Source organism: Centrocercus urophasianus, unplaced genomic scaffold (genome assembly GCF_019232065.1).
Source record: "Centrocercus urophasianus isolate 14NV4802_14NV808 unplaced genomic scaffold, USGS_Curo_1.0 seq_1, whole genome shotgun sequence".
Lineage (NCBI taxonomy): Eukaryota > Metazoa > Chordata > Aves > Galliformes > Phasianidae > Centrocercus > Centrocercus urophasianus.
This window is the reverse complement of record NW_024884141.1, coordinates 1152918-1179674: the sequence shown is the minus strand read 5'-3', so window position 1 is coordinate 1179674 and position 26757 is coordinate 1152918. Positions and strand designations below refer to the sequence as shown.

Genomic DNA, 26757 nt, shown 5'->3' with positions numbered 1-26757 from the left:
ATTTTATTGCCATTCAAAGTCCTTTATGTTCAGTTGTTTCACTCAGATATTCATTTACTTGACAAAGTCTGATACAAAAATGCTCTGTTTCTGAACTGCACGAAATTAACAAATACTTGAAGAAAAAAATTGAAGTTTGCTTTTGGGACCAAATATGCAAAATATAACCTAAGGCTACAAAGCCTTTTATCCTATAAAATTTGAAAATAAATTTCAGAGCAATCATCAGATTCATAAGAGGCTGAGAGATAATTATAAACTAATTAATCTCCTGGTACTGGTAGTTGCTAAGTAGTTTAGTGCACACTAGATGGCACTCCCTGCTTGAGTGATTTCATGCAACTACTTCTGATCAAAGAAATGCTAAAATTAGAAAATATTTTCTGACTCAGTAGTGCATTTTGGGCAATATAGAACTGGATAATGGGTTAAACCAGGAGGTGCTGAGCTCTGCACTGCACTTACGTCCTCATTAAGGTTGTATACTATAAGTAATAGTAAGAAGAGAAAAGTCTCGCTATGATGTGGGAACAGCTAACATCATGAAAAACAAATGGTGGAAAAAAAAAATAGAGCGAATAAGCAGAATATTAATAAGCAGAATATTCAGTGATGAACTGTTTTCAACGTGGATATCAGATACTGGAAACCATAAAGGCTTCACGAAGCTTTCTTTGTTGTTTCTTTCTTGCAGCAAAGACAAAAAAATAAGATTAGGCAATCAGTCAATAAAGCCCAAAACAAATACTTACAGACAAAATCTGATCTCCTCTCTGCAGTTCTCCACTGAGATCAGCAGGCCCGCCTGCTAAGATGAAAGACACGAAAATGCCTTCCCCATCTTCTCCTCCCACAATGTTAAAGCCAAGTCCAGTGGACCCCTTGTGGAGGATGATTTTTCGAGGCTCTCTGTAGAGAAACAAAATGGTAATGTTTATCCATTCAAAGGTATTCAAAGACATACTACATTTTGCTAAAGGAACAATGGCCTGCTAATGCCTAAAGAAACTATAAATTTGATAAATCTGTTAATTGGAGAATGACAACTAAGAAGCAGCCTTTTTTTTCTCCTCATGGTTGAATCAAAACTTCTTTGTTAATGCCATCTGACTGAAGTAATCCTCATTAAGTTAAATGAGGGATTCGTTAAAAATAAAGCCAAAACACTAAAGATTTTTTACAGCCTCCTTTCTAGCAATGCTACGTATCAATCAAACTTTACAAGATACCTTTTTTTTTCTTTGAAGTTCTAAATGAATTAGCAAAAAAATCAAACATCTAAACAAAGTAGTGAAGTTGTTTTAAACTTGGCAGATTTGGATCAAATGAAGTTAGCAGTAGAAGTAAATCTCACAAAAAACTCTGCTGTGATATTATCAGGAACTTGCAATCATAAAATTGCACAGAAGGTTTATCACTGAAGCAGACAGAAGGATATCTGCTTTTCTGTTACTGGTTTAAAAAACTGTTGATTATAATGGAAATCTGTAAATAATAGCAAGATCTTATTCAACACTTTACATTTGTAAACTGATACTATGATAAAAGGGTGTTAATATAATAATACGCATTTTGTTTTCAGCAAATTTCAGTTCCAGAGGAAGGAGAGAACTCTCCTAAGCATTCAATGTAGTGTATTCATGAAAAAGTGCCCCATGTATCCCAGCTCTCCCATTCTCCATGTAGCACAACTTGGGGATCAGGCCCTGTAGCTGGGGCTCAGGTAAGGGATATCTCCAGAAAAATACCTAGCCTTGTATGGCTGTCAGACCACAACCCCTTACTGCTTTTCCATATACAGAAAGAAAAAGCAGCTACTTATGGGTCAAGGGCTGTCAAAAGGGACTTCAGAGCCTCTGGTGAATGGCTAAAGGAATTGCATGCACAGATCATCTTTTCTTCTCTGCCTCCTGTATTGGTTAAGGACACGGAAACAAATAAAAGGATTTTATCTTTAATTACCTGGCTTTGTGGCTGGTGCCATCACTACAACTTTGCTTTTTCTGACAACAAAATGGCCTACATGGCAACTAGTTCATAGACACCGGGTGGGTTTTGCCTTTCTCAAAGTGGGAGAAGAGTCCTTGGGGAAAAGCTAGCAGGGCTCATTAAGGAGAGCTTTAAACAAGATGTGAAGGAGGAAGGGGGATAGTGAGCCTTCCTATGATAAGGTGTGGGATAGCATCACAAGATTAGAAGGATAGGGTGCTAGCAGAAGCCGTGAAGGACCTGCTGCCTTGAGAGGTGCTGGCAACACTGCAGCACATACAAAATCGTGTGATGATGAGACAGTGACTGTGGGGGCAATAGGAAAAGGTAATGGGGAAAATCAAAGGAAATAACTTAAAAGAAGTTAAGGAGCTAACATTCAAGGGCTTAACAAAAACAACTGCCTCACTGAAGTGCCTCTGCATGAATGCATGCAGCTTGGGAAACAAACAGGAGGAGCTGGAAGCTAATGTGCTACTAGAAAACCACAGTATAGTTGCTGTCCCTGAAACCTGGAGTATGGCTAGCGATGGTGACCAGCTATTCAGAAGGGACAGGTGAGGAAGGACAGGAGGGGATGTTGCTATCTACATCAGGAAAGGAATAGAATGTGAAGAGCTGTCCCTAAAGAATAGTCATGAGTAAGCCAAAAGCCTATGGGTGACAGTTAGAGATTGAGGCAGCAAAGGGAGCCTTGTGGTTTGTGCCTACTGCAGGCTATCCCAATCAAGTGGAGCCTGTTGATGAGGCCTTCTACCTCCAGCTAAAGGAGGCACCATGACCACAAGTTCTTGTCCTTCTGGGGGACTTCAACCACCCAGACATCTGCTGGAAAAGTAGCATGGTGAGCTATAAGCAATCAAAGAGGCTCCTGGAATGCACTGAGGGTAATTTCCTGAGTCAAGTAATAGATGGCCCCACCAGGTGAGATGCAACACTGGTACTCCATGACATCCTTCGCTCCAAATTGGAAAGATATGGATTTGATGGGTGGACTGTTCAATAGATAAAGAATTGGCTGCAGCATCTAGTCTAGAGTGTGGTGGTCAATGCCTGAATGGAGAGCAGTGATGAGTGCTGTCCCCCAGGGATCAATGCTGAGACCTTTAACATCTTCATCAGAGACAATGACAGTGGGGCCAAGTGCACCCTCAGCACGTTTGCTGATGACACCAAACTGTGGTGTACAGTCAACACATCAGATAGATGGGATGCCATCCAGTGGGGCCAAAACAGGCTTTAGCAGTGGGCCCAGGTGAATCTCATGAGATTCAACAAATCTAAATGCAAGATCTTGCATCTGGGTCGAGGCAGCCCTTACTACCAATATAAGCTGGGGGATGAAAGGACTGAGTGTAGCCCTGCAGAGGAAGACCTGAGGGTACTGGTGGATGAGGAACTGAACACGGGCCAGCACTGTGCCCTCACAGCCCAGAAAGCCAACTGTACCCTGGGCTGCATCAAAAGCAGTGTGGCCAGCAGGGCCAGGGTGTGATCCTGCCCCTCGGCTCTGTGCTGTGAGACCTCATCTGGAGTAATGCATCCAAATGTGGAGTATTCAATGCAGGAGAGATATAGACCTGCTGGACTGCATTTAAAAGAGAGACACAGAAATGATCCAAGGGTTGGAACAGCTCTCCTATGAAGGCAGGCGGAGAGAGCTGAGCCTGTTCAGCCTGGAGAAGACAAGGCTTTTAGGTGACTTGATAGCAGCCTTTTGATACTTAAAGGGGAGCTACAGAAAAGAAGGGGATAGACTCTTTAGCAGAGTTTGTGGTGACAAACGGCTTCAAACTTAAAGAGGGTAGATTTAGGTTGGATAAGAAGAAAAAGTACTCTACAGTGAGGGTGGTGAGGCACTGGAATAAGCTGCCCAGAGATGTGGTGCATGCTCTTTCCCTGGAGACTTTCAAGGTGAGGCTGGATCAGGCCCTGGAGAACCTGATCTAGCTGTGCATGTCCCTGTTCATTTCAGGGGAGTTAGACTAGATGGCCTTTAATGATCCCTTCCAACTCTGAGGATTCAATTATTCTATGATTCTGTCACTCAGATTTGTCTCTCTCTTGGACACCCAAGCACACAAGTATATTAATGTATATAGACACAATGTTTATTCATACTTGCCCAATTTTTAATCCGTCTAACAATTTACCCCTCAGAAAAAAAGTATAGTGAGTGATTCCTCACAGAGAAAAATAATATTCTAATTTTTACTTATTACAAATAAAATGTAGCAGAAAAGGGACAAGTACAAACACTCACACATACAAGACCAGAAGAGCCATGCTCTGGAATGCTTTCTGTAAATTATCCAATACTTCCTGTGTACTATATCATGTTTTGATAGAATACCAATTGTTTTTTCATTTCTGTTTTGTTTAAAAATAAAAGGAAAAAGGAAAGAGAGAGAATAGTGATGCACTGAGGAGCGCCTGATGTTGTTAAGTTGAACAGCTTTTATATATATATGGCAACTTTATCTTTACAAGATAATTCCAAAAGCAGTAGGGGTTTCTTCAGTTTTGTCTAATGCTAATGCTCAAACAGTATCTCCATTTTGATTGTGATCTTTAAATAAGATCTTGACTTCCTGATCTCTAGGCTTAATATTTTTGAAAGACAAAACAAAAGCAAATTTTTGATATTTTTAAAAGGAGATTGCAAGTGTTCTTCCAAATTCAAGTGGGCCTTCATTTTATGTCTTCTTAACATTATACAGTGAGAAAACAAGTATAAAAAGATACAGGTGTGAGAAGATGACATAGTGTCTTGACTTTGCATATTCTTCAAAAAATTTTCTACCAACCAAATAAAAAAGGGGGATTTTTTCTTTTTTGCATCATTGCTGTTGATGTGCCTTGTAGCAACACTTTTATTACCTCCTTAACTGTGCACAGATTAGAATGCAATCCAAATCTAAGAAGTATGAATAGATTTTTAATTAAAAAGGGTGTCCTGGGGGCTGGAATGGAACTAGGACAGTTAGCTGGGAGTGTAGAGTCCTTCCCCACTTAGTCCACAATTTCCAAGTTATCTTGGCAAGTCATTTGTTCTATCAGATTCAGTTTCCTCATCCACAAAATGAAATGGTGACACTTGTCATGTTGAGTCCAACAGACTGAAAATACTTTGAGAGAGCTGAGCTACTGCCAGTATTATTCACCTAGGTATTGAGGACAAAGAGGCAGTAAAGCCAAACAAATATATCTGCATGCTCCACTGGTAAGAAATTAGAGCTCTGTTCAGAATGAAACTGAGTATTTCTATGTGTGAGAGGCAGCTTGCACCATAAAGTTGAAGGCCAGTGCTATGGCAAAACTAGGTCAATACAACTGGGTATCTACTGAATACTAAGCTGTGCAACTCAACAAAAAGTTGGCCCAGTTATTAATCCCTGCCTCTAATCAAGTCAGCAGATTTATGCCTAAAATGCTGTCAGTGCTGTTTTGTAATTCTGGCCTTTTGACAGCAAAATTCACTTTGTGCTCTTGGATGATTTTGCTCAGAAGAAGCTCAGACAGTAATGGGGAAATGTCAGAATCTGTGATTAGAACAGAAAGGTTTTGGATCCTGTCCTTAGCCAAAAGAGGTTGTTTTGGTCATAACTCAAATTTGGCTGTACAGAGACTATCAGCCATAAGATTACTTCACATGTCTTTGATATTAGAGTATCTTGTGGAATCTGGAAAGTGGATTCAAGAATGCACAGGCGTAGTCATAAAAACAATGATCATAGGAATAAATTTTGTCATGACTATGCTTTAAGGTAGACGGTATGTACCAATCATATGCCAAATACAGTATATAGTATAGTATTTACTATATAGTAAATATAGCATAACAAATAACTAGGACTTTATATAAATTCTTATATAAATAAAAGTCATATATATGTATACATCATATATGTAAGTCATATGTATAAATGTATATGCATCCCAGGGTTCTAATGAAGCTGGTTAATGTGTTTGCCAAGCATCTCTCAATCATATTTCAAAAGCTGTGTCTCTCAGATGACGTCTCCATTGGAAAAAGGGAAACACTACTCCCATTTTTAAGAAAGGGAGAAGTCCTGGTGAACTACAGGCCTATGAGTCTCAGCTCTGTTAGGACATGTTAAGGCATAAGAGGTGATCTGAGAGATCCAGCATGGCTTCACCAAATGCAGATCTGGTGACCTCCTATGAAGGAGTGGTGGCATTGGTGGACCAAGAAAGGGCAACTGATATAATCTACCTGGACTTCTGCAAGGCCTTTGACATAGTCCCCCACCACATACATATCTCTATAGAGATACGGGTTTGAAGGGTAGAGTATATGATGGATAAGGAATTGGTTGGATCATCAAAGCTGGAGAGCTGTGGCCAATGAATCTATGTACAGGTGGAGGCTGGTGACAAGTAGTGTCCTCAAGGGGTCCATCTTGGGACTGGTTCCTTTAATAGGCAGGCCCTGGGATTGAGTGTAACCTCGGCAAGTTTATAGATGACTCCAAGCTGAGTAGTGCAGTTGATATGATAGGAGGAGGAGATGCCATCCAAAGGGACTCGAACAAGCTGAAAGGTGGGCCCATGTGAACCCAGTGAGGACCAATAAGGCCAAGTGGAAGGTCTTGAAATTGGGCTGGGGCAATCCAAAAGACTGGGAGTTCAGCAAAGTGGAGGAGGGCTTGGGAGTCCTGATAGGTGAAAAACTTAAAAACATTAAAAACATTAAAAACATTAAAAACTTAACATGAGCCAGTATTGTGCACTTACAGCCCAAAACATCAACAGCACCTTGGGCTGTGTCAAAAGAGGGGTGGCAAGCAGGGCAAGGGAGGTGATTGTCTCCCTCTACTCTGCCCTTGTGAGCTGGAGTACTGTGTCCAGGCCTGGGCTCCCAGAACAAGAAAGATGTTAAACTTGTTGAAGCAGGCCAGAGGAAGGCCACAAAGATGATCAGCATGGTGGAGCACCTCTCCTATATATATATATAGGCTGAGGGAGCTGGGCTTGTTCAGGTAGAAGAAAAAGCTACAGGGACACCTCGTTGCAGCATTCCAGTACTTGAAGGGAGCTTATAAATACGAGGAAAATCAACTCTTGAAATGGGGAGTTAATGATAGGACAAAGAAGAATAATTTTAAACTAAAAGAGGGGAGATTCAGGTTAGATGTCAGGGGGATATTTTTCACTGAGACGGCAGTGAGGTGCTGGCACAGGCTGCCCAGAGCAACTGCGGATGTCCCATCCCTGGAATTGGATTTATGATGAAGCTAAGGATTATATATTTATTCTCCTGACATAGATGTTTATAGTCAACTCTTAATCTAATTATTAAGGAAATTTACAAAGAGCTGCCCCAGTTCTTCTTGAAGTCTGGAACCAGAACTAGAAAAATCCTTCACCTCTGTTGAAATTCTTGATGTACATAATTCTAATACACAAAATTCCAGAGCAAATACAGATAAATGCTGTAAATGAAGTAATGGAATCAAAGATTTAAAGATGATATAGTCATGATTAAATGATTCTACAGCTTTATGATTCTATGAACATAATTATTCACGAGAGAATAAAAAATGAAACAAAAGTTACTCAAATGTGAATCAGATTTTCTTGCTTGGTAAAAATATTTTGCTCCCTAGAGACAAAAGCAACTGAGGCAAAAGCATGGTTTCATACTTAGAAGGCATATTGTTCTGTTGTCGGACAATAGATGGCACTCTATTGCTACTAAAAAGACGAAGTCTAACACTATCAGTGTTTCTGAAAAGCGTGCTTTTGCCTCCAGCTTTAACTACTTACTACATGTACAATTTCTCCTGGGATAAATAATGCTGAAGGTAAGTTTCTAGGTGCTAACAAAGTGTACGATAGCATTTTAATTCCGTGTGTGCATGTTTTGTGCCCTCCTGCAGTTTTGTACCAAACACAAACAGAGAAGATCAGCAGGGGAAATAAAGCATAAATTAGAAATAAGTGTCAGATGATAACACTCCTGGACTGACAGAAGGCAGCAGAAGGAAGAAAGAAAGCACAAAGAAAAAGAATTCATCTCTAAGGAGAACGGGAAAGGAATTTTAAAAAAAAAAAAAAAAAAGGTAGAGAAAGAAAGAAAGAAAATTCACTATAGCAGAGCCAGAAATCATAACTAGAAGCAAAGAAGCAAACAAAGTGCTGCAATCACACAAATTTACAAGCTCGGAAATCAATGAGGGAATCAATTTGGATGGACTTGGTTACTTGCTTCAGGGAATACATCAGATCTCATTCTCTATAACACATTATAAATTGCAGGCTTGATGTAAGACCAAAGCATTATTAAATTAATACTTGAAACCAATAAGGAGCAACAAATCAGAGGGAGTAAAACTTCAACACTTAATGAAATTTCTCCTGTTGTGAAAATGCAATTATAGAATAGCAAAACATTGAGGCACTTTTCCTCCTTAACATTTTTTGGGGGTTCATATCTGTTTTACAGAATCACATTTATCACATAATCATTTACTCGTTTATTGTATGTGAACAGCTAAGTGTTTTGCTTCTCTTACGTTTGCACTGAATATTTGTTTTGATCAGTTTTACTCTTTTAGAGTAAGAAAAGGATGAAAAAGAAATTGAGTATCCCTATCATTCTTCTATGGATTGTGAATCCATAGCAATTATAGATTTAATTTAGGAGATTAAAAATCGCACTGATAAATGAAAGGGAAGAGCCTTCTGAAAACAAGTAATTCTTATAACATTTACTGCAAGAAAATCCATTTTCAATTTGCTTATTTTGTGCTGCTGGCTACATTAAGGAATACAGTTGGTTTCAGTATTCATCTCACACTCACATCTCTGCTTTTCTCTTTATTTTGAACCATCTATAACATTGGGGTGTTGGAAAGATTTGGTGTTTTTTGGAACATCTAGAACAAACTAAGCGCATTGGGTACTTTCAAATATCAGACCTTACAGATTTTTTCAATTATCTATAATCAGTGATGTATCCCAAATCAGCAGAATAATATAGCTTTAAGATTTTCTGCAGTTGTTTTTTATTTTTTTTTTCCTATTTATTTGTTTGTTTGCTTGTTTGTTTATTTTACTCTTAGAAGGATACTGACATCATGCATCCATTCATGCATATGCTGGGCTGGTGTTACAATAGCACACATCACAGAAAGCCCAGTAGGATATTTATTCATCTTGCTGCTATCATTTGGCCAACACCCAGTCTCCAGTTAAGGCCACCCTCTGTGCATGCCACTACACACACAGTGACAAAAAGAGACAGGACACTAGGAAACAGTCTCAAGTTGGGCCAAAGGAAGTTTAGACTGGATGTCAGGAGGAGCTTTATCTCAGAGGGGGTCGTCACTCATTGGAACAGGCTGCCCTGGACAGTGGTGGAGTTGCCATTCCTGGAGGTATTTAAGATGTGCTGGCATGGCATTACGGGACACAGATTAGTCATGGGTCTTGGTAGATCAAGTTGATGGTTGGACTTGGAAATCTCTAGGTTTTCTCTAACCTAAATTATTCTTTGATTCTATGATAATGCAACATAAAGCATTCACACTATTTAGAGTAGCAAATAGCAGGAAATAAGCTGTAGAGAGAAATTACTTGAATTGGTTAAGTTCATGTGTTAGTCACTGGGTCACTGGGGAAAATATGACATCTCAGGATCAAAGTACCCTCTTTCCTCTATGCATCATTGTGTCTGGCTTCACTGTATGAACATGGAGCTGTGCCTTCTCAGAGTCAGTTGGCTAATCAAGCCATTACTTTTACAATACAATACTTCAAGTTTGCTTCTCGTATTTCAGAAAATTCCTGTTATCCATCACTGTCACAATGAGCATCAGGGTCCAGATGGGTAACTTTGCCTTCTTAGGCTCAGACAGTGTTTTGTTCACATTCGGTCTTCGTATTCATTACAATGTGCAATTGATTGTTGACTTTTCCTCCCATTTTACAAAGTGTTGATGCACAAACAACTGAAACTTCTGCATGATATGAGATATTCACTAGAATATCTCATAGCAAAATGTAATTTTGCTTACTATATTTACCTATTCTTCTTGAAAAACTGTTTTATCTGCTTGACTGTGGTTTCTTTGGCATTTCTTGTTGATTGAATATTGGCATTAGCTATAGAAGCAGTACTTTATCCTAAGTTTAATAACGAATACATTTTTAATGCATTTATTTTCAAAACCTCCTGTCTAACTTGTCACAAACTTTGAAGTATATTTAAAACAAGGGAACCTACTGGGAGCCAGGCTTCAACCTGACTGACGCATGCATGAGTGCACTGGCTTATATATGGGCAATTTTATTTGCTTTGTAGGAACCCCCCCCGGACTTTAATAGCCTTTCATTTTGTCCTTAGTAGAGAAATTAAAGCCTGTGCACCAGGCAATGTTTTATGCTTACAGCCAGCAAGACAGACTTGGCATGAAGGAATAATTTCTTACTTGAAAAGTGAAACTGGTCCGTATTTTTACCCCAGTGCATGACATTTACCTCAAAGGCACAGAAGCATGTCTCCTAGATTTGAGGAATTACACTGAATTCAAGAGCAACAATGTTGGACAAGTAATATGCTCTGTAGCTTTGAAAGGAAGATGGTTATTCCAAATCACTTATTCATTTATACTTTGTTTCACATGATCATTTCTCTCTCTTCCCTGATCTAGAAGGTAATAATAAGGTGCTAATAATCAAAATAAATCAGGAAATCTGCATCTCTGTTCCACCCATTTCCCCCCAGCACAGGCATAAACTAAAAAGACTGCTTTCCATTCTGCTTTTAAAGACTATAAACCATGACTGCTTCACCTTTTCAGTTTGTAAATGAAGTTAGGTGAGATGGAAATGGTGATAGGCAACCCCTCCACCCTGCTGGGAGACAGGAGGTATTCAAAGGTTAAGAGAATACCTAAAACCAGCAATGCCTCTAAGCTGTGTATGAAATATCAATACAGAGTCCATTGGAAGCAAGCATCCAGAATCACTTTATATGAGATACTTTTGAAACACAAAGCTGCCTGTAATATCTGCCCTGTTCAGAATAAAAATTCTTATCCTCAGTCATCGTTCAAATGCTATTTATTTGCATACTAATATTTATAGATGAGATATTCAAAACACTCTCGATGAAAGAAATTGAAATCCCAGTTTCTAAGCATCTCAGCAGAAGAGATGACTGTTATCATGTAAAATACAATTTAGTCTGAATGTCAGCTGGAGAAAGAATAGTTTTCATAAGCTACTGATGTAGCCTTGTGAGATAGCTCAGTAGGATTTCCAGGTAACAGCCTTTAGTTTTCATCCAACATTTTTCCTGAGTTGAATATTCACAGTTAAAATTGCTCATTGAAATAATTAAAAAACCTCTCAGATTAACAATATTTTCACATCCAAACATTAGAGTCTTCTTGTCTGTAATCCACACCGATTAGGTAAGTCACTAATGAGTTTGCACTGACAGTGACATCCAACAGCTGTGAATTTCATGCCTTTGTACACATAGATCTGTTGACCTCATGTACCTCATGTACATATATTGCTTGAAAATAGAGAAAAATTAAGCTTTAAAGAAATCCTGACCTTTTTTTTTCACTTCGTGATCTATTATTTTGCAAAACATGAAGTCTACAAAAGCAGGACTTAAAAATGCTTTTACTTTGATAGGAACCCAATACCTAAATTAAAAACCTATTGAAGTTTTTAAAACATCTGTGCTAGCCAGCTCAATTACCATATATTCAACAAGGTGGAAAGGAATAAATGCCACTGAATGTGATTCCACCTGCATTTCTTTGTCCCTCCAATATTTCATTTCTCCTTCAGAGAATGCACTAATTGTATTACTGCAGTGACTACACAGTTGGTCAGACAGAGCCAGCACGCTGGCCTGAAATCTCAGTGTGTGATAGGGATGCCTAGCAAGTAAAGTAGCCATTTATGAAATGCAACTCAAAAGCAATATAATAAGTCACCTAAATACAGAACTCTACAGATGGAAGCTGGGTTCCTAAAAGAGAAAAATAACTTTGTTTTGACATCAAATTGAATTAGCTGTAAACATATTTGGCAGTAAGGACTTCACAAAAACATTAGGCTAAATTGAGCTTTATTATAATGAAATATTTAGAGCTGAGCTGATTGCTTCTATTTGCTCAGTGGTGTAACTGGCTAACAGTCCCACTTTCCTACATGAAATGAAATATGACTCAGCCTCAGTTGATTAGTAATAATTACAAGCCAGATACTCTTCTACCTCCTGAATAGCAGGAGACCTGTAATATCATTTGCAGATTCCCACTGCTCTAATGATTCATACACAATAGATGCAAGCTGTCTGCGTGGCCAGTGCAGATTTTGCAATGTATCTAAAAATTCATGCAGACAAACTGATTATCAAATTTCAATGGGAATTTAAGTCTGCAGGGTACCTCCTTATTACAGAGTCCAGTAGACCAGGTCAGAGACATCATAATAGAATTTCTTTCCTTAAATCTCTATTCACTCAATTCTTTTTTTTCTTTCTTTCTTTTTTTTTTTTTTTTTTCCTTAACATCAATCTCTTCATGAATTGGTTTGAGGAAAGGGCAGGGGAATGTTTAGAGAGTGAAAGACAAAAACAAAATCTAATATGAGGATGTTTAAGCACTGAGATGGGTTACCCAGAGCCTGTGAATACACAGAATCATAGAGTCGTTTGAATTGGAAGAGACTCTTAAAGGTCATCTAGTTCAACTCTTTTACAATCAATATGGACATCTGAAAACCAATCAGGTTCTCAGAGCCTCATCCAGCCTGACCTTTAATTACAGGCTGGTGAGTCTCGCCTCTTTGTCTGGGAAGATCATGGAACAGATCCTCCTGGATGACATGCTTGATCACATGAGGAATGAATGTGTGATCCGAGACAGCCAGCACAGCTTCACCAGGGGAAGGTCATGCTTGACCAATCTGGTGGCCTTCTATGATGGAGTGACGGCATTGGTGGACAAGGGAAAGGCGACTGATGTCATTTACCTGGACCTGAGCAAGGCCTTTGACACGGTCCCCCACCACATCGTTATCTCCAAATTGGAGGGATGTGGATTTGATGGGTGGACCACTCAATGGATAAGACACTGGTTGAAAGGCCACAAACAGAGGGTGGTCATTAATGGCTCTGTGTGCAGGTGGACACTGGTAACGAGCGACATCCCCCAGGGCTCTGTCTTGGGCCTGGTACTCTTTAACATCTTTATCAGTGACATCAATGACGGCATTGAGTGCATCCTCAGCAAGTTTGCTGACAACACCAAGATGAGTGGTGAGGTTGACACAGTGGAAGGAAGGGATGCCATTCAGAGGTGGGCTCAGGTGAACCTGATGAGATTCAACATGGCAAAGTGCAGAGTTTTGCACTTGGACTGGAGGAATCCCAGGCATCCATACAGACTATGAGGAGCGGTCCTTGAGAGCAGCCCTGTGGAGAAGGACCTGGGGGTCTTGATAGATGAAAAACTTAACATGACCCAGCAGTGTGCCCTTGTGGCTCAGAAGGCAAATGGTATCCTGGGCTCCATCAAAAGAGGGGGTAGCCAGCAGGGACAGGGGGGTGATTGTCCACCTCTACTCTGCTCTTGTGAGGCCCCATCTGGAGTACTGTGTCCAAGGTTGGAGACCCCTGAGGGTCCAGAGGAGGGCCACAAAGATGATCAGGGGACTGGAGAATCTCCCCTACAAAGACAGGCTGAGGGAGCTGGGCTTGTTCAACCTGGAGAAAAGAAGGCTGCAGAGTGACCTCATTGCAGCCTTTCAATACCTAAAGGGAGCCTACAAACAGGAGGGGAGTCAACTCTTTGAAAGAGTTGATAACAGCAGGAAAAGTGGAAATGGTTTTTAGTTGAAGGAGGGAAGGTAGGACGTCAGGAGGAAGTTCTTTACAGAGAGAGTGGTGAGGTGCTGGAACAGCTGCCCAGAGAGGCTGTGGATGCCCTGTTCCTGGAGGTGTTCAAGGACAGATCAGATGGGGCCCTGGGCAGCCTGGTCACGTATTAAATGTGGAGGTTGGTGGCCCTGCATGTAGCAATGGGGTTGGAGATTCATGATCCTTGAGGTCCCTTCCAACAGCATTTGGTGACAATTCCAGCTTTATTACACAAGGCTTCAAGAAACTGGATCTAAATTTGAAATTAGCCCTGCTTTGAGCAAGAAGTCAGGATGATCAGAACTTCATTTATAAAATTGCCTTCCAGAAAAAAGCCTTTAACCCATAAGGGCCTCTCCTCTAACAACTTTATTAATTAGTCTTGTTTTCAGTGGAAAATTAATTTAGGAGTCATAATACATTTTAAATACATATATATTATGAGGTTTTTTTTTTTTAATCCTCAGTTGTTTAGTATTTTGTATTGAGACTTGTCGCAAAAACATTTTGGGCTTCATTGGAGAGAGGACTTCCTTTATCTACTGTTTTCTTTTCTCACTGCAGCACAGTGGGGTTGTAATACACAAAAAAAATGCAAGATGATACCTTTCCTGTGTGGAAACTTTGGATTCCCACTTCTATTGTGATTGAGAGATGCTTTGAAAATAGGATCTAGGAGTAGCCCATGACAAGTTGTTATCCCTGAGTACAAAATACTTCAGACAGTTCCACAATTCTATGGGAACAGATAAATAAATGTAGTATTTTCTGGAAATTACACCAGTAATAGCAACCAAAATCTAAATAGTTCAGTGTTAAATACCAGTTTTTCTAATATCATAAATATGCAAAAATATTAACTGTAGTTATTAATTATTCATATTTTACCCAATTATTTCTGTTAAAACGGAGTCAGATAAGTACGCAGAGCTATGCTTCTACAACTAACATATTAATATACACAGACATACACCAGCATGGGATTACTGTTTGCTATCAGTATTTCTTCAACCTTAGCCCAGGATACTGCTTTTCCAAAATGAATTCATGCAAATACTGAAAAAACAGGAAGACTTCATGGGGAATTCCCTGATTATTCGTAACCATTTTACACCTAATACATGCAAATACTAATCAAGTGAGGTGAAACAGGAAGTGAGATATATGACAGATATTCTTGACAGATATCTCAACGAAAACTAAACTTCTCAATATAAGTACCTAAAAAGAACCAGTGTTAATTTGAAAGCATTTATTTCTGCATCTCACTGACTCAAACATTGCAGCATGCAGCAATACGAGCAGTGAAGTCCTGTGTGTATGTGGGGAGTTTGGCATCTGGCACAGTGATATCTGAGTGCTCTATGGGCAGCTTCAACAGAGAATCATCTTACCCTTCCACAGAAATGGTCCGCTGCAAGCTCACTGTGGGGGGACGCGTTGCGGTGCTGTGCTGGGAATGACTGTATGGCCAAGGGAGAATAAAGAAAAGCTTTTGTTAACAAAATACACCTTTCTTTTGTTCTTGTTGTCTCTAACAGTTTATCTAACACCAAAACAGAAATCAAACAAACAAACAGATTGTTTTACACATGTCTATGGAATTTTGAGACTCGGCTGATCTCCTTTAATATCAGGTTTCATTCCTCATCAAGAAATGTCAAGGAATTCCCTCTTGTATTTTTAATTCTTTTTTTTTTTTTTTTAAAGATAAATATATGCATACAATCCAGGGACTTAAAATAACTCAGACAGTAGTTGTTCTGCAGAATATATTAACCATAAACCACACATTAATTTGAGAGCAGAAGGTAAAACAGTAAAGCGTAAAGCTATCAATCAAATTCTTAGTGTTTCTCGACCAGAATACTTGGTGAAAGACAGCATGCACTACTTGTAATTGCACTGTAATTTAACTTAGAATTTAACCAATTTCAGTCAACATCCACTATTTCCATCAGATTTTAAGTAGCTTAAATTTTTCCATGTGAAATTCTATCAATCTAAGACACAATATAATGAATAAAAAAGGTATTTTCTATGAAAAATGAGAAATATTTTGATTGACGGTCCTGATGTTTAATGGCTGCTCTCCTATGCTGTGTTTGGAACATCAAAGATAGCTTCTATAAGCTTAATGAACCTCAGCTTAACAGAAAATGTTAACTTCAGTATTGCACTATTGTAAATAACATTAATATTTATGAAAATATAAATGAATAAAACCAAATCAGATAGCTGCAACAAATTGTATTTCTTAGCCAAGACAGCGTGTTTTATATATAAAAAAAATAGCCTTCATAAGAAAAGAAAAAAAAAACACAAAAAAGACCAGAAGTGTTTGGTGTATTTTATAATTAGTTTAAATGGCTACATCACATAGAAAAGCTAAAAATTAATATTTAAAATTACAGATTAGAAAAACTTTCCTAGTGTTATATAATTTATTCACTAACTGCTAAGGTTTTGTTTTGCTTAAAAGCTTTGTATACTACTCAAGGTGCTTGAAGGAAGCAGTTCTTACTGTCAGTAAGAGCTAAGACATTCAGAATCAATGAATAATGAAATTATTTTACATGCTCCTTATCCTGTAACACAGCCACTATTGTCTGTCTTGCAGCAAAGATGGGATTTTTCTTACAGAACTGTGACAAGTGGTGTCATGCAGCAGGACAAACGAAAGATCTGCTACCCACTTATTCTTCCATTTGAGGCCATTGTGCTCATGTTTTGTGTCAGTAAACTGCTGTTTTCAGTTTGTTCTGAGTATTTCAGAAGGTTTGTGGGAAAGTATATTTCCCTTTTAAGAACTACAGAATTTTATCTGCTTCTCTACTTATCTACTTGCGTCTACTACAAAGCACGGCATACATGGGAGTATCAGGAGTCTGTCTTTACAGTTTGAACAGAATTGTTGAGTCAGAAAACACTGTAGAATAATATGTTAGAAATACTAGTTAAAATCTCACTTTAAGTTAGCATCTTGCATATGCTTAGGAAGTGCATTAAGATGTTTTCTTTACACGTTCATATAAGTTTTAAAATTTGGATGACTTCTGCCCTCTTCCACCACAGAGCTGACAAGGAACCTATGTGCTTACATTCCTCTGTAATGGCTCCCCAGCTGAATGACCAAAGAAGTGAACAGCCTCCCCTTCAACTTTCTCCCATACAAGTGAGACAGAAGTAGCACAGCAGAGCCATAACATCTCCATCTTTCCCTGTGCATCTGACTTTCAGAAATGATACTCCCTGATTTGAGCCATGAGCTATGGCTGATAAAGGAAAAAGAATCCCAGTGATTGGAGGGATGATGATGCGGGCAGTCATAGCATCGTTGTGTTTGAACATACCACTAAGATCATCTAACCCAAGCACTGACCCATCACCATCACGCCCAATAGGCCATTTCACTCAGGGCCACATCTGTACATTTCTTGAAACCTCCAGGGACAGCAATTCTGCCACTTCCCCAGGCAGCCTCCTTTAACTGTGCCACCAGGCATCCACCTGCTCACAGTGGTAGCCCTCTAAGTCACACTGCATGCGTCTAAGGAAAGATGGCAAAGCCAAGCCTGAGCTACACAGCCAATGCCAAACCTACAATGGATAATTAAAAAAAGCAGTTCCTATACTTGCAACATGTGCTATGTATTTTGAAGTGAAAGTCCATTAACAAGGTATGGCGAGGTAGCATCTTAAGGCTCCCAGCAAGAATGTGAGTGAATATTTCAAAAGCATTCAAATATAACCCAGCATTTATCTGAACTAATCCTCTCACTCTTAGGTAACATTCTTCTATTCTACAGGGCAATATTGCCATAGGAAAGGGATGTTAAGTGTTGATAAAGCACTTTTCCTTAGTAGAGCTGTGCTGTTACAAGCAGAGTCAGGATATTTATATCTAACCACTGCTGAACTGGCTTGAATTGTGAAAACTTTAATTCTCCTCTTAAAAAAGACTTTGCTATCAGTGGATATACTTTTGGAACTCTGGCCAGCTTCAAAATCAACAAAATTATGAGAGCATTAAAGGCAGAATTTTCAGCTGCAAAGTATTGAAAGCAAATAATTGTCCATTTATATAATTAATAACCCACAATCACAAAAATATATGGAATAGTAAAACTGTGCTATATAACTGTGCTTAGATGTTGCGAATAAAATAATCAATTGTATTCATCAAAGTAATTTGAGGAATGGTGAATTATTGCTGCTACACTTAAAGAATCAAATTGAAGAAAGGGGCCAACCAAATAGCTGTGATAGATTCTCAGTCCTCACTTGAACATCAGTACTGAATTTGACAGATGAACACAACTTCAAGGATTAATACTTAACCCAGGCTACTTAATGCAAAACCTGTAGGTTACAACCTATCTTCCAGAACACTGTTTCCAATCATTTTATGTAATGGATCAATAAAAAATAAGATTTTTGTCAGCACACTGTTCAAAATTAACAGAAACTCCCACTCCCAGTCTTTCTAAATGATCTGCTGTTTGACATGGCACAATCTTATTCGATATGGAAGGCACCACTTTTCTAAATGTAGGCATAGCCAGAACTAAAGTCAGTATTGTCTGTGCTTTCATCGAGTTATTCTTGGATTTCTGTATTCACATAATTCTCCGTTCTATAACTGTGAATTGTTTATGTGTAAAACACATGATCCCTATTTAGATAGGTTGTGAAAAGTCCTAATTACAAACTTTCTAAGGAAAACAGTTGCAAACAACTTTTCCAGAAGTTCCTCCTTTTGTTGTGCCCAGTATAAAGCCCTTCCAAAGCCCTGCTTTACCAATTCACCCCTTTCAGCATATCAGATGTTTAAGAACTCAGGAGCAGGGCAAGGTACCCAGAACTCATCACTCTCCTAAGCCCCTCCAGAATTTGGGCTGTGCCACCATGCCTGCTTGGGTGTTACCTCTGCACACAACTGTTACGAGTGGGGCAAGGGGCAGCAAATCAATAAAAGGATTGCAGGCTGGCAAAAAAAAAATTCAGATGGAAAAGCAAATTCCTGAGAATAAAATCCTTGCCACATATCAAGCATGGAGTGAAAAGAAAATAACTGGATGGACAGTAATATTATTTTCTAGTTTATCAAATACTCTTTTCAGTAATGTAATTCCAAAACAAGTATGAATCAAAGCTGTAGTTTCAATTCAGTATTCTGATGGAATGACTACGTAGCTCTGCAGATCTGCAGAGGAACCTCATACCTCATCCCTTCCAAACAGAAGGCTCAGCTATTGGCAATATTCCATACATTAGCAATCGCTTTCCAATCCTAGGTATTTGTGACAAAATCAAATCAAATTCCAGCCTCTTTTGATGAAAACATATCATAATTGGTGATATGAAAACTTATTTTTATGTGTCATTTATAAAATATGATGCTCAGTACAAATTTACGCCAAGATACAGTCATGAATACAGGGACACCTACAGATTAAAAACACACATTCCCAATATTTGACACAAATAGCTATGTAGCTTAGACAAAAATAATACAATAATATAATTCTTTACTGAATGACTTAAAAGATGAAGCTCCTGATGGCTTCTGCCATACTGGTAGAAGGAGCAGAAAGGTTTCCATCATGTGCTCAGTACACTTTTACATGTGCCAAAGATCATGTACCACACATTTTATAGCACAAAACAGAACTTCTAATGAGTTACTGCCACAACATTTCTATGATAAATACCTAGACACAGACACATACAAGACAACTGAGGCATGAAGTAGATAGCATAGATCCACTCACAGATCTACATTGTCAGAGTTTGTCTTTTAGGCTTATAAAATGCTCTATTCTATTTTCTGAAATGATACAGAGTGAATTTCTCAATAGTTTCAGTAACGTAAGTAATAATATTTCAATATATCACTCAGTTCTCCATGCAGCACAGATGGGATTTCCATGAAGAAATGAATCTCACAGACTCATTCCTGAAAAATACCATTTTGAATTTAATTCCATCTAATTAACTAATTTGAGACAATGAGTATGTAATGCTCCTGTAAGAAAATTCCTATGAGTGAGGAAACAAAGAATGAGATTCTAAACAACAATAAGGTGCAGAATAGGGAGAATAGGAATGAATCATTCTGTTTGCAATGTATTTAAAGTCCTATTTTTGCTGGTTTTTTGTTGTTGTTGTTGTTGCAGACTTGTTTTCTAGGCACAGTCTGCCATTTCATGTCTTTCTAAAATACTAAAACCAGAGCAACTTAGTGTCAACATGATTTTGAAATGCTTATTACGAGAATAGCAATATAAATGAGGTGAGAAGAAGCCAGTCTCCTTAGTACTGATTCTATTCTAGCCCAAGGAAGCCTTCATTACATTTCTGCTGTGTGGGTGCAAGTTGGAAACGGTGGCATCCCTCATACATGCTTCTTTTCCTTCTAGGGACCCCTGGAACAGCTGCTTTGAGTTCACAAACAATGTGACACTTTCACCAATACACAACAGTCCAGTGAAACACCCACCTGAGGTGAAAGAATCACATCAGGGATACATTCATTGTTCTTTAAACTTCTGTAATGCAATTTGGGAACTAAAAAGGACAGACTAACACCAAGGGATCAGACTGCATGGTACCCAAATCAGAGGGAATCCCAAAGCCTGCTTATTCATTGAGAGTGGAAGAAAGGAGGCTGCTGCAATCTGGAATGTTTCCTGATATCTTTTACTCATGTAAAGACATGTTGTCTTTTCACACAGAATACTAGAAAACCCACTTTTAAAGGTTTTATGATGCCCTGTCAGCATGTCTAAGACTAGAAGTAGCAGTGCAGTTGTTTACAGTTTCTAAACCTTTGCTTTGATGGATGTAAAAGCTTAAAAGGCAACATCCTTTAATTCCATTAATGCAGAATCTTAATTCAGCTCAGTGAAGTGAAACCAACTTTTCTTAGCTGCCAACAGCTAAACTTCCAACTTAAATGAGGTTTTGCTTTCCTCTGGGATTAATTAGAAGACCAGAGAGTGCTTTTTCTTTTTTTTTTTCTTTTTCCTTTTCTGTTATTAATTTTATCTCAGCTACAAACAACTGGATAATATCCAGTTCTGGCAGTTACTGACTCATAACAGAATTATCAAACTAACCAGACAGTCTCCTGTCAAAGGTAGATAGGAAGTCTCAGTGAAAAGGACATTCAACCCCGCAACTTTCAGATCACCCTTAGGCAGTAAAGCCACACTTGAGCTATAGCACTTTCCATATAAAGGCACATGCAGCAAGGACTTCAGGAGTGATTCAGCACCCATAACTCTTTTTCAAAAAAGATTTATCTGCAGATATTGTACAAATAGTATTGCTGGGCTCAATACTTACACAGTAAGACAAAAGTAAAAACAAACAGCAACAAAAGATTAGGCAGTCATCGCCTACAAATATATTGAATAAGGATCATACTACACTTTCCCTGTTCATTGCAGGGACTGGATGACCTTTAAAGGTCTCTTTCAACTTAATTATGTGATTCTATGATCTATGTTCAGGTCCTCTGGAGTGATTTCTATTGCATAATGAAGTTAACAGGGTTGCTGACCTTGTCCTTCTCTCCTTCCTTCCCCACGCAGTAACCAAAGAAAAGTGGTAAGCCAAATTTACCATCTTAAAGTATCTGAGTTATTGCAGCACTCAATTAGCATCATACAGAAATAAGGAAGAATGCAAGGTGAAACTGTGACTCAGAGGAACACTTCAGAACTGCAGCAGCTTCTGGAATGAAGCTAATTATACAGCTTTTTTAACAGTGTGCCTAAGTCAGCACCTGTCTTCAAAGTGGTGAAACATCCACTGACTTCAAATCTGCTTCCTTGTGGCTGAAGTAATTGCAGGAGATAATGATAAGCTTTAAAATACAGAAAATATGCTTATCTGAGAAGGATTTTCTATTTTACAGTGAACATAATGTTTAAAACAGCTGAAGAAATTTGGGATGATTTGCAGGGGATTGAAAGATTCAGGAGTGCTATTTAACAGAGTGCAGAGGTTATACTGTTGGTGAAGTTTCATACGTAGTGTAATATTTATACAAAGGGTAAATACAGACTGCCACAGAGCTACGAAGGAGACAGCACTGTGCAAACTAAGCATCCTTAAAGAAGACGATACAAAAACCATACAGGGACAAACCGACACAGAATGAAGTAGAACAGATGTTTTAAGGCACGTGAGACTTGGTTGAATGACTCAGACATGGTACCTTGTTCTTCTGAGAGGTTATTCTTTTGCAGACTTTGCTGCTAGCTATCCATGATTCATATGTGATACATTTTTAATTTTGCTTAAATTTACGCCTTTCATGCCATCCAGAGGAAGGCCACCAAGATGATCAGAGGGCTGCAGCACCTCTCGTATGAGGAAAGGTTGAGGGAACTGGGATTGTTTAGATTTTTAAAAAAATTTCTGATAGTGATAGGACAAAGGTTTAAACGTTAAAATAGGTTTTACTAAACCTGTTTAGTTTAGTAGGTTAAAAAAGGTTTAAACTAAACCCCTTTAAACTAAAAGAGGAGAGATTTAGGTTAGATATTAGGAAGAAATTCTGTACTTGGGAAGTGGTGAGGCCATGGCACTGCTGCCAAGAGAAGCTGTGGGTGCCCCATCCCTGGAAGTGCCCAAGGCCAGGTTGGATGGGCCCTGGGCAGCCTGAGCTGGTGGGGGGCAACCTTGTCATGATCAGGGAGCAGAACTCGATGATCTTTAAGGTCTCTTCCAATCTAAGCCATTCTATAGTTCTATGACTAGACTCTCAGGTTTTTGGTTTTTTTTTTTTTTAATTATTGTAGTTATTATTATTATTATTGTTATTATTTATTGTTGTTGGTTTTTTCTGTTATGGATGGATATGAAGAATTATTAAGATCCACTTGGGAGCTGAAGTACTCCTTGATGAAATTAGGTTGATAACTATATCAGTGAAGGACTGAGGTTTGCATCTGAAAAGGCTTGTAGCAAGTGAAATAAGTGAAAGGTTTGTAGTAGGAAAAAATGGGGGAATAGAAAAGGACAGAAAATCTCATCTTCCTGCTTGTTTAAGCTGCATCAGTTAGAAGCGGTCCATGAACATACTGAGTTTGGCTCTAATTACAGCTGAGGAAGACGATGCAGTACTGCTTTCATGAATTTACATAGGGATTGTTTGTTTAGGAATGACTGAAAGCTTCCTGATGTGCTCGGCATGACCTCCCAATTACCTGCACTCTCTGATACCCTGATACCAGTGCCTTCCTGATGCTAGTTTCCAATTCCTTGTGAGGAAAGTGCCTCTCATCCTCCTTGTTATCCTCCTCCCCAGCCTTTAATATGATGCTTTTGGAATCCAACATCAGTTTGTTTTTGCCATGCTGCTACACTTGAATGCTATACCTCTTTTACTGTTGGCTATCACTCCTAATTCTCTTCCAGCATTAGTGCCTTCCAAGCATTACCATTCCTGTGAATTGCACAGGGTGTCAGAGAATTGGTGATGGTTCGATTTCTTTGTGACACAACTGCAAGCACTGTTACTAAGAAGGAATCAAATTCAGGAAAGGAAAATACTCTTTCATATGGAAAAATATCTTAATCAGTCAGATTTTCCATAATGTTATAGAAAGAAAGACTCTAGAATAAGACTTTTATTAAGGATGTCTGGAGATGCTAAATAATCAGAATAATTAGAATGATGTAGCAATTAATGGGCAAAGAGCCAGAGCTCATAGCATTACATAACTGAATGAAGTCTTTCAGCTTCTCACTCATTTTCCATTTGTCATTATCTGCCCTCTTTAATTTCATGACAGCATTTTTACTATTAAAAATGCAGAGGAATAATGTGTGCAGCCACATAAATATATATGCTGTGGTCCTTTGGTTTTGATGCATGTTACAAGAATAGAAAATGTACATTTTCCAGCAGAAACACAGATTCCCTGACTTTCTGCCCTTCTGCTGGCCTGCTCTCCTTCTCATTGCACACAGCTGGTGTAAGTGCATTTGCCCCCAGCACTAAGAGATGCAGACGATGGCCCAGTGCCACCACAGCTGAGCCTCTGCTGTGGGGCCTGTGGTCAATAGGTACCCAGGGAGCACAGAGTGCAATCTCCATCCATAGCTGCTCTGTGGCAATAGCAGTGCACAGTACTCAGTGCCTCAGAACACCAGTGCTGATGTATTTGTAAAGTTGTATATTGCTTCCATAATGAAATATATTTACTGCACACAAAGCTTATTGTGTTTCTGTGCCACTAACGACCCATGGGTCTGCACCAAAATCTTTATCCAGTTTAAATAAACAAACGTCAAAAGGCATTAGCAAGGGTTTGAAAAAGTGGTTCTAAGAAACTTTTCATGATGAAACTTTGAAATAGGGCAAAAATCCCAAAGTGCACATTGTGCACGTATTTACCAATTGCATTCTTAAAAAAAATAAAATAAATGATTAAGAAGTTTTCTAGTAAAGAAATTACTCCTACCAGATAAAGAAAAAGCTCATCTGACTTATAGCATCATACTGATGCTAACAACTAGTAAAAACGAACACCAGAATTTTAAAATTAACTGAATTATTTTGGTAACAATTTAGTTTTATAGGAGAGAAATGGGAAGACAAGAAAACACGTGGTTAATTATTCAGACATCAGAAGAATCTGGAAAGATCTCATATTTTAGGCACTTTTCTGCAATAACCCATAGAAGTTTCAACGTTATGAATACTATTTATACAAATTTTAAGAGCTCCTTTCCCTTCAAGAATTAGATACCTATTTCCAATTCAGGCTCCAAAAAAGGGAAGTATTGCATGATTTCAATACAGAACTACGCAGGAACAATCTTCACAAAATGAACAAATTGTATCCTAACAGTAATACTGACCTTTTTTCAGTAAACACTGCATTTAAAGCCTAAGAAGCTCAGCTTATTTTTCTCTTCTCAAGAGAGGGTTGAATTTCATTGTACAGAAGATGGCATTTCAAAAATCATTCATAGAATGTTTATACTGCATCAACTTTTTAAAGAGTAGGCAATAATAGATAAATAACCCTCAGGTAGAGTTCAAGTAACTGCAACACATTAAACTAATTTGCAAAGATTCTAGCCATCTCCGTTCTGCAAGAAAAATAAGTACAGGTTTCTTTTCATGGCAGAGACATTGCACTGAATTTTACTCATTCAAGAAAAAGCATATGGGTGATGACAATTAATTAAAGTGATTTAAAATGGCAATGAAAAACTGCCTGACATCAAATCATAGCATGCCATTAACAAAAGTTTCTATATCCCATGAGATTCTATATCATTATATTTGCACAAGAAGAACATTTCCTAAAGAAATGTGAATTTTAATTTTGTTTTTGTGTAGGATCAAATTTATTTCTTCTGTGATTATTAACTGCTATGTGTGCAGTGCAACTAATTACACTAACAGTTCAGGTGAAACAGACAGAAAATGAGTGCAGGAAGTGTTGATCAGCTTGAGGGTTGGAAGGCCCTACAGAAGGATTTGAACAGGCTGGTTTGCTGGGCTGAGGCAAAGGGATGAAATTCAATAAGGTCAAGTGCCAGTTCCTACGTTTTGGCCACAACAATGCTACAGGCTTGGGGCCGAGTGGCTGGAAGACTGTGTAGAGGAAAAGGACCTGGGGGTGTTGGTCAGTGACTGGATGAACATGAGCCAGCAGTGCCCAGCTGGCCAAGAAGGCCAATGGCATCCTGGCTTGTATCAGCAATAGTGCAGCCAGCAGGAGCAGGGAGGTGATGGTCCCTCTGTACTGAGCTCTGGTGATGCTGCACCTTGAGTATTGTGTTCAGTTTTGGGTTTCTCACTTTAAGAAAAACACCGAGGCCCTGCAGCATATTCAGAGAATGGCAAGGAAGGTAGTGAGGGGAATAGAGCAGGAATCTTATGAGGAGTGGCTGAGGGAAATGGGATTATTGGAATCTGGAGAAGAGGAGGCTCAGGGGAGAGCTCATCACTCTCTACAGCTATTTGCAAGGAGATTATGGAGAGGTGTCAGTAGAGCTCTTCTCCCAGGTAACAGCGATGGGATGAAAGGGATTGGCCTGAAGTTGCGTCAGCACAGGTTCAGGTTGGATATTAAGAAAAACTGCTTCAGAGAGTGGTCAGGGGCTGGAATGGGCTGTCCAGGGAGGTAGTTGAGTCACTGTCCCTTGAGGCGTTCAAAGGTTTAATGTGGTACTGAGGGACATGGTTTAGTGAGCAAAATTGGTGGTAGGTGGATGGTTGGACTCGATGACCTTGGAGGTCTTTTCCATCCTTGATTATTCTATGAATGTATGATTCTCTAAGCTTCTGTACAAGTGATTCATTAAAACAAAAAGAATTATCATAAGAGAAAGAACATTAAATCAAGATTACAATCGAAAATCAGAAGAGCACACTTTATATTGCAATTACCTCTGATACAATGTTTACTGCACCTGTGTGATACCTTTAGATAATGTTATCCCCAGTTTGTGGATATACATTATCTCTATGCAAACTGGGAATGTGGGTTGGATATTTCATTTTATTAGCAGACCAGAGGTGAGGGTGCAATTCTACATAAGCTGCTGTTTAATCTCATTTTCTGTCATTGCAGTCAGCCCAGCATGCATGTTTGCGTGTGCAGTTATTCTAAACAAGAACACCAGAAAAGCCACAAAAATAAAGAGAAAAACTAAAGCAGAAATAACACAGTGCACGTAAATGACATCTAAACAGAATAATAATAATAAAAAAAAAACCAACAAAAAAACAACACAACAATGAATGCTACTTGAAAATGCAGAAATGTATAGAATGTATTTTAAAAGGAAAGATAAATTCAACTGCTTAAACTGTTCTGCTC

General features: G+C 38.7%; 1 protein-coding gene across 2 annotated transcripts in view; it reads right to left on the bottom strand.

Annotated features, from left to right (window-relative positions):
- The window catches only part of DLG2 (discs large MAGUK scaffold protein 2), a 730880-nt gene that overhangs the window by 218554 nt on the left and 485569 nt on the right, over positions 1-26757 (bottom strand). For both annotated transcript variants that reach the window (XM_042839962.1, XM_042840043.1), the window contains 2 exons: positions 15295-15363; positions 753-909 (listed from right to left, as the gene is read on the bottom strand). In XM_042839962.1, the coding sequence (XP_042695896.1) occupies positions 753-909; positions 15295-15363 (226 nt within the window). The remainder of the gene's footprint in view (positions 1-752; positions 910-15294; positions 15364-26757) is intronic.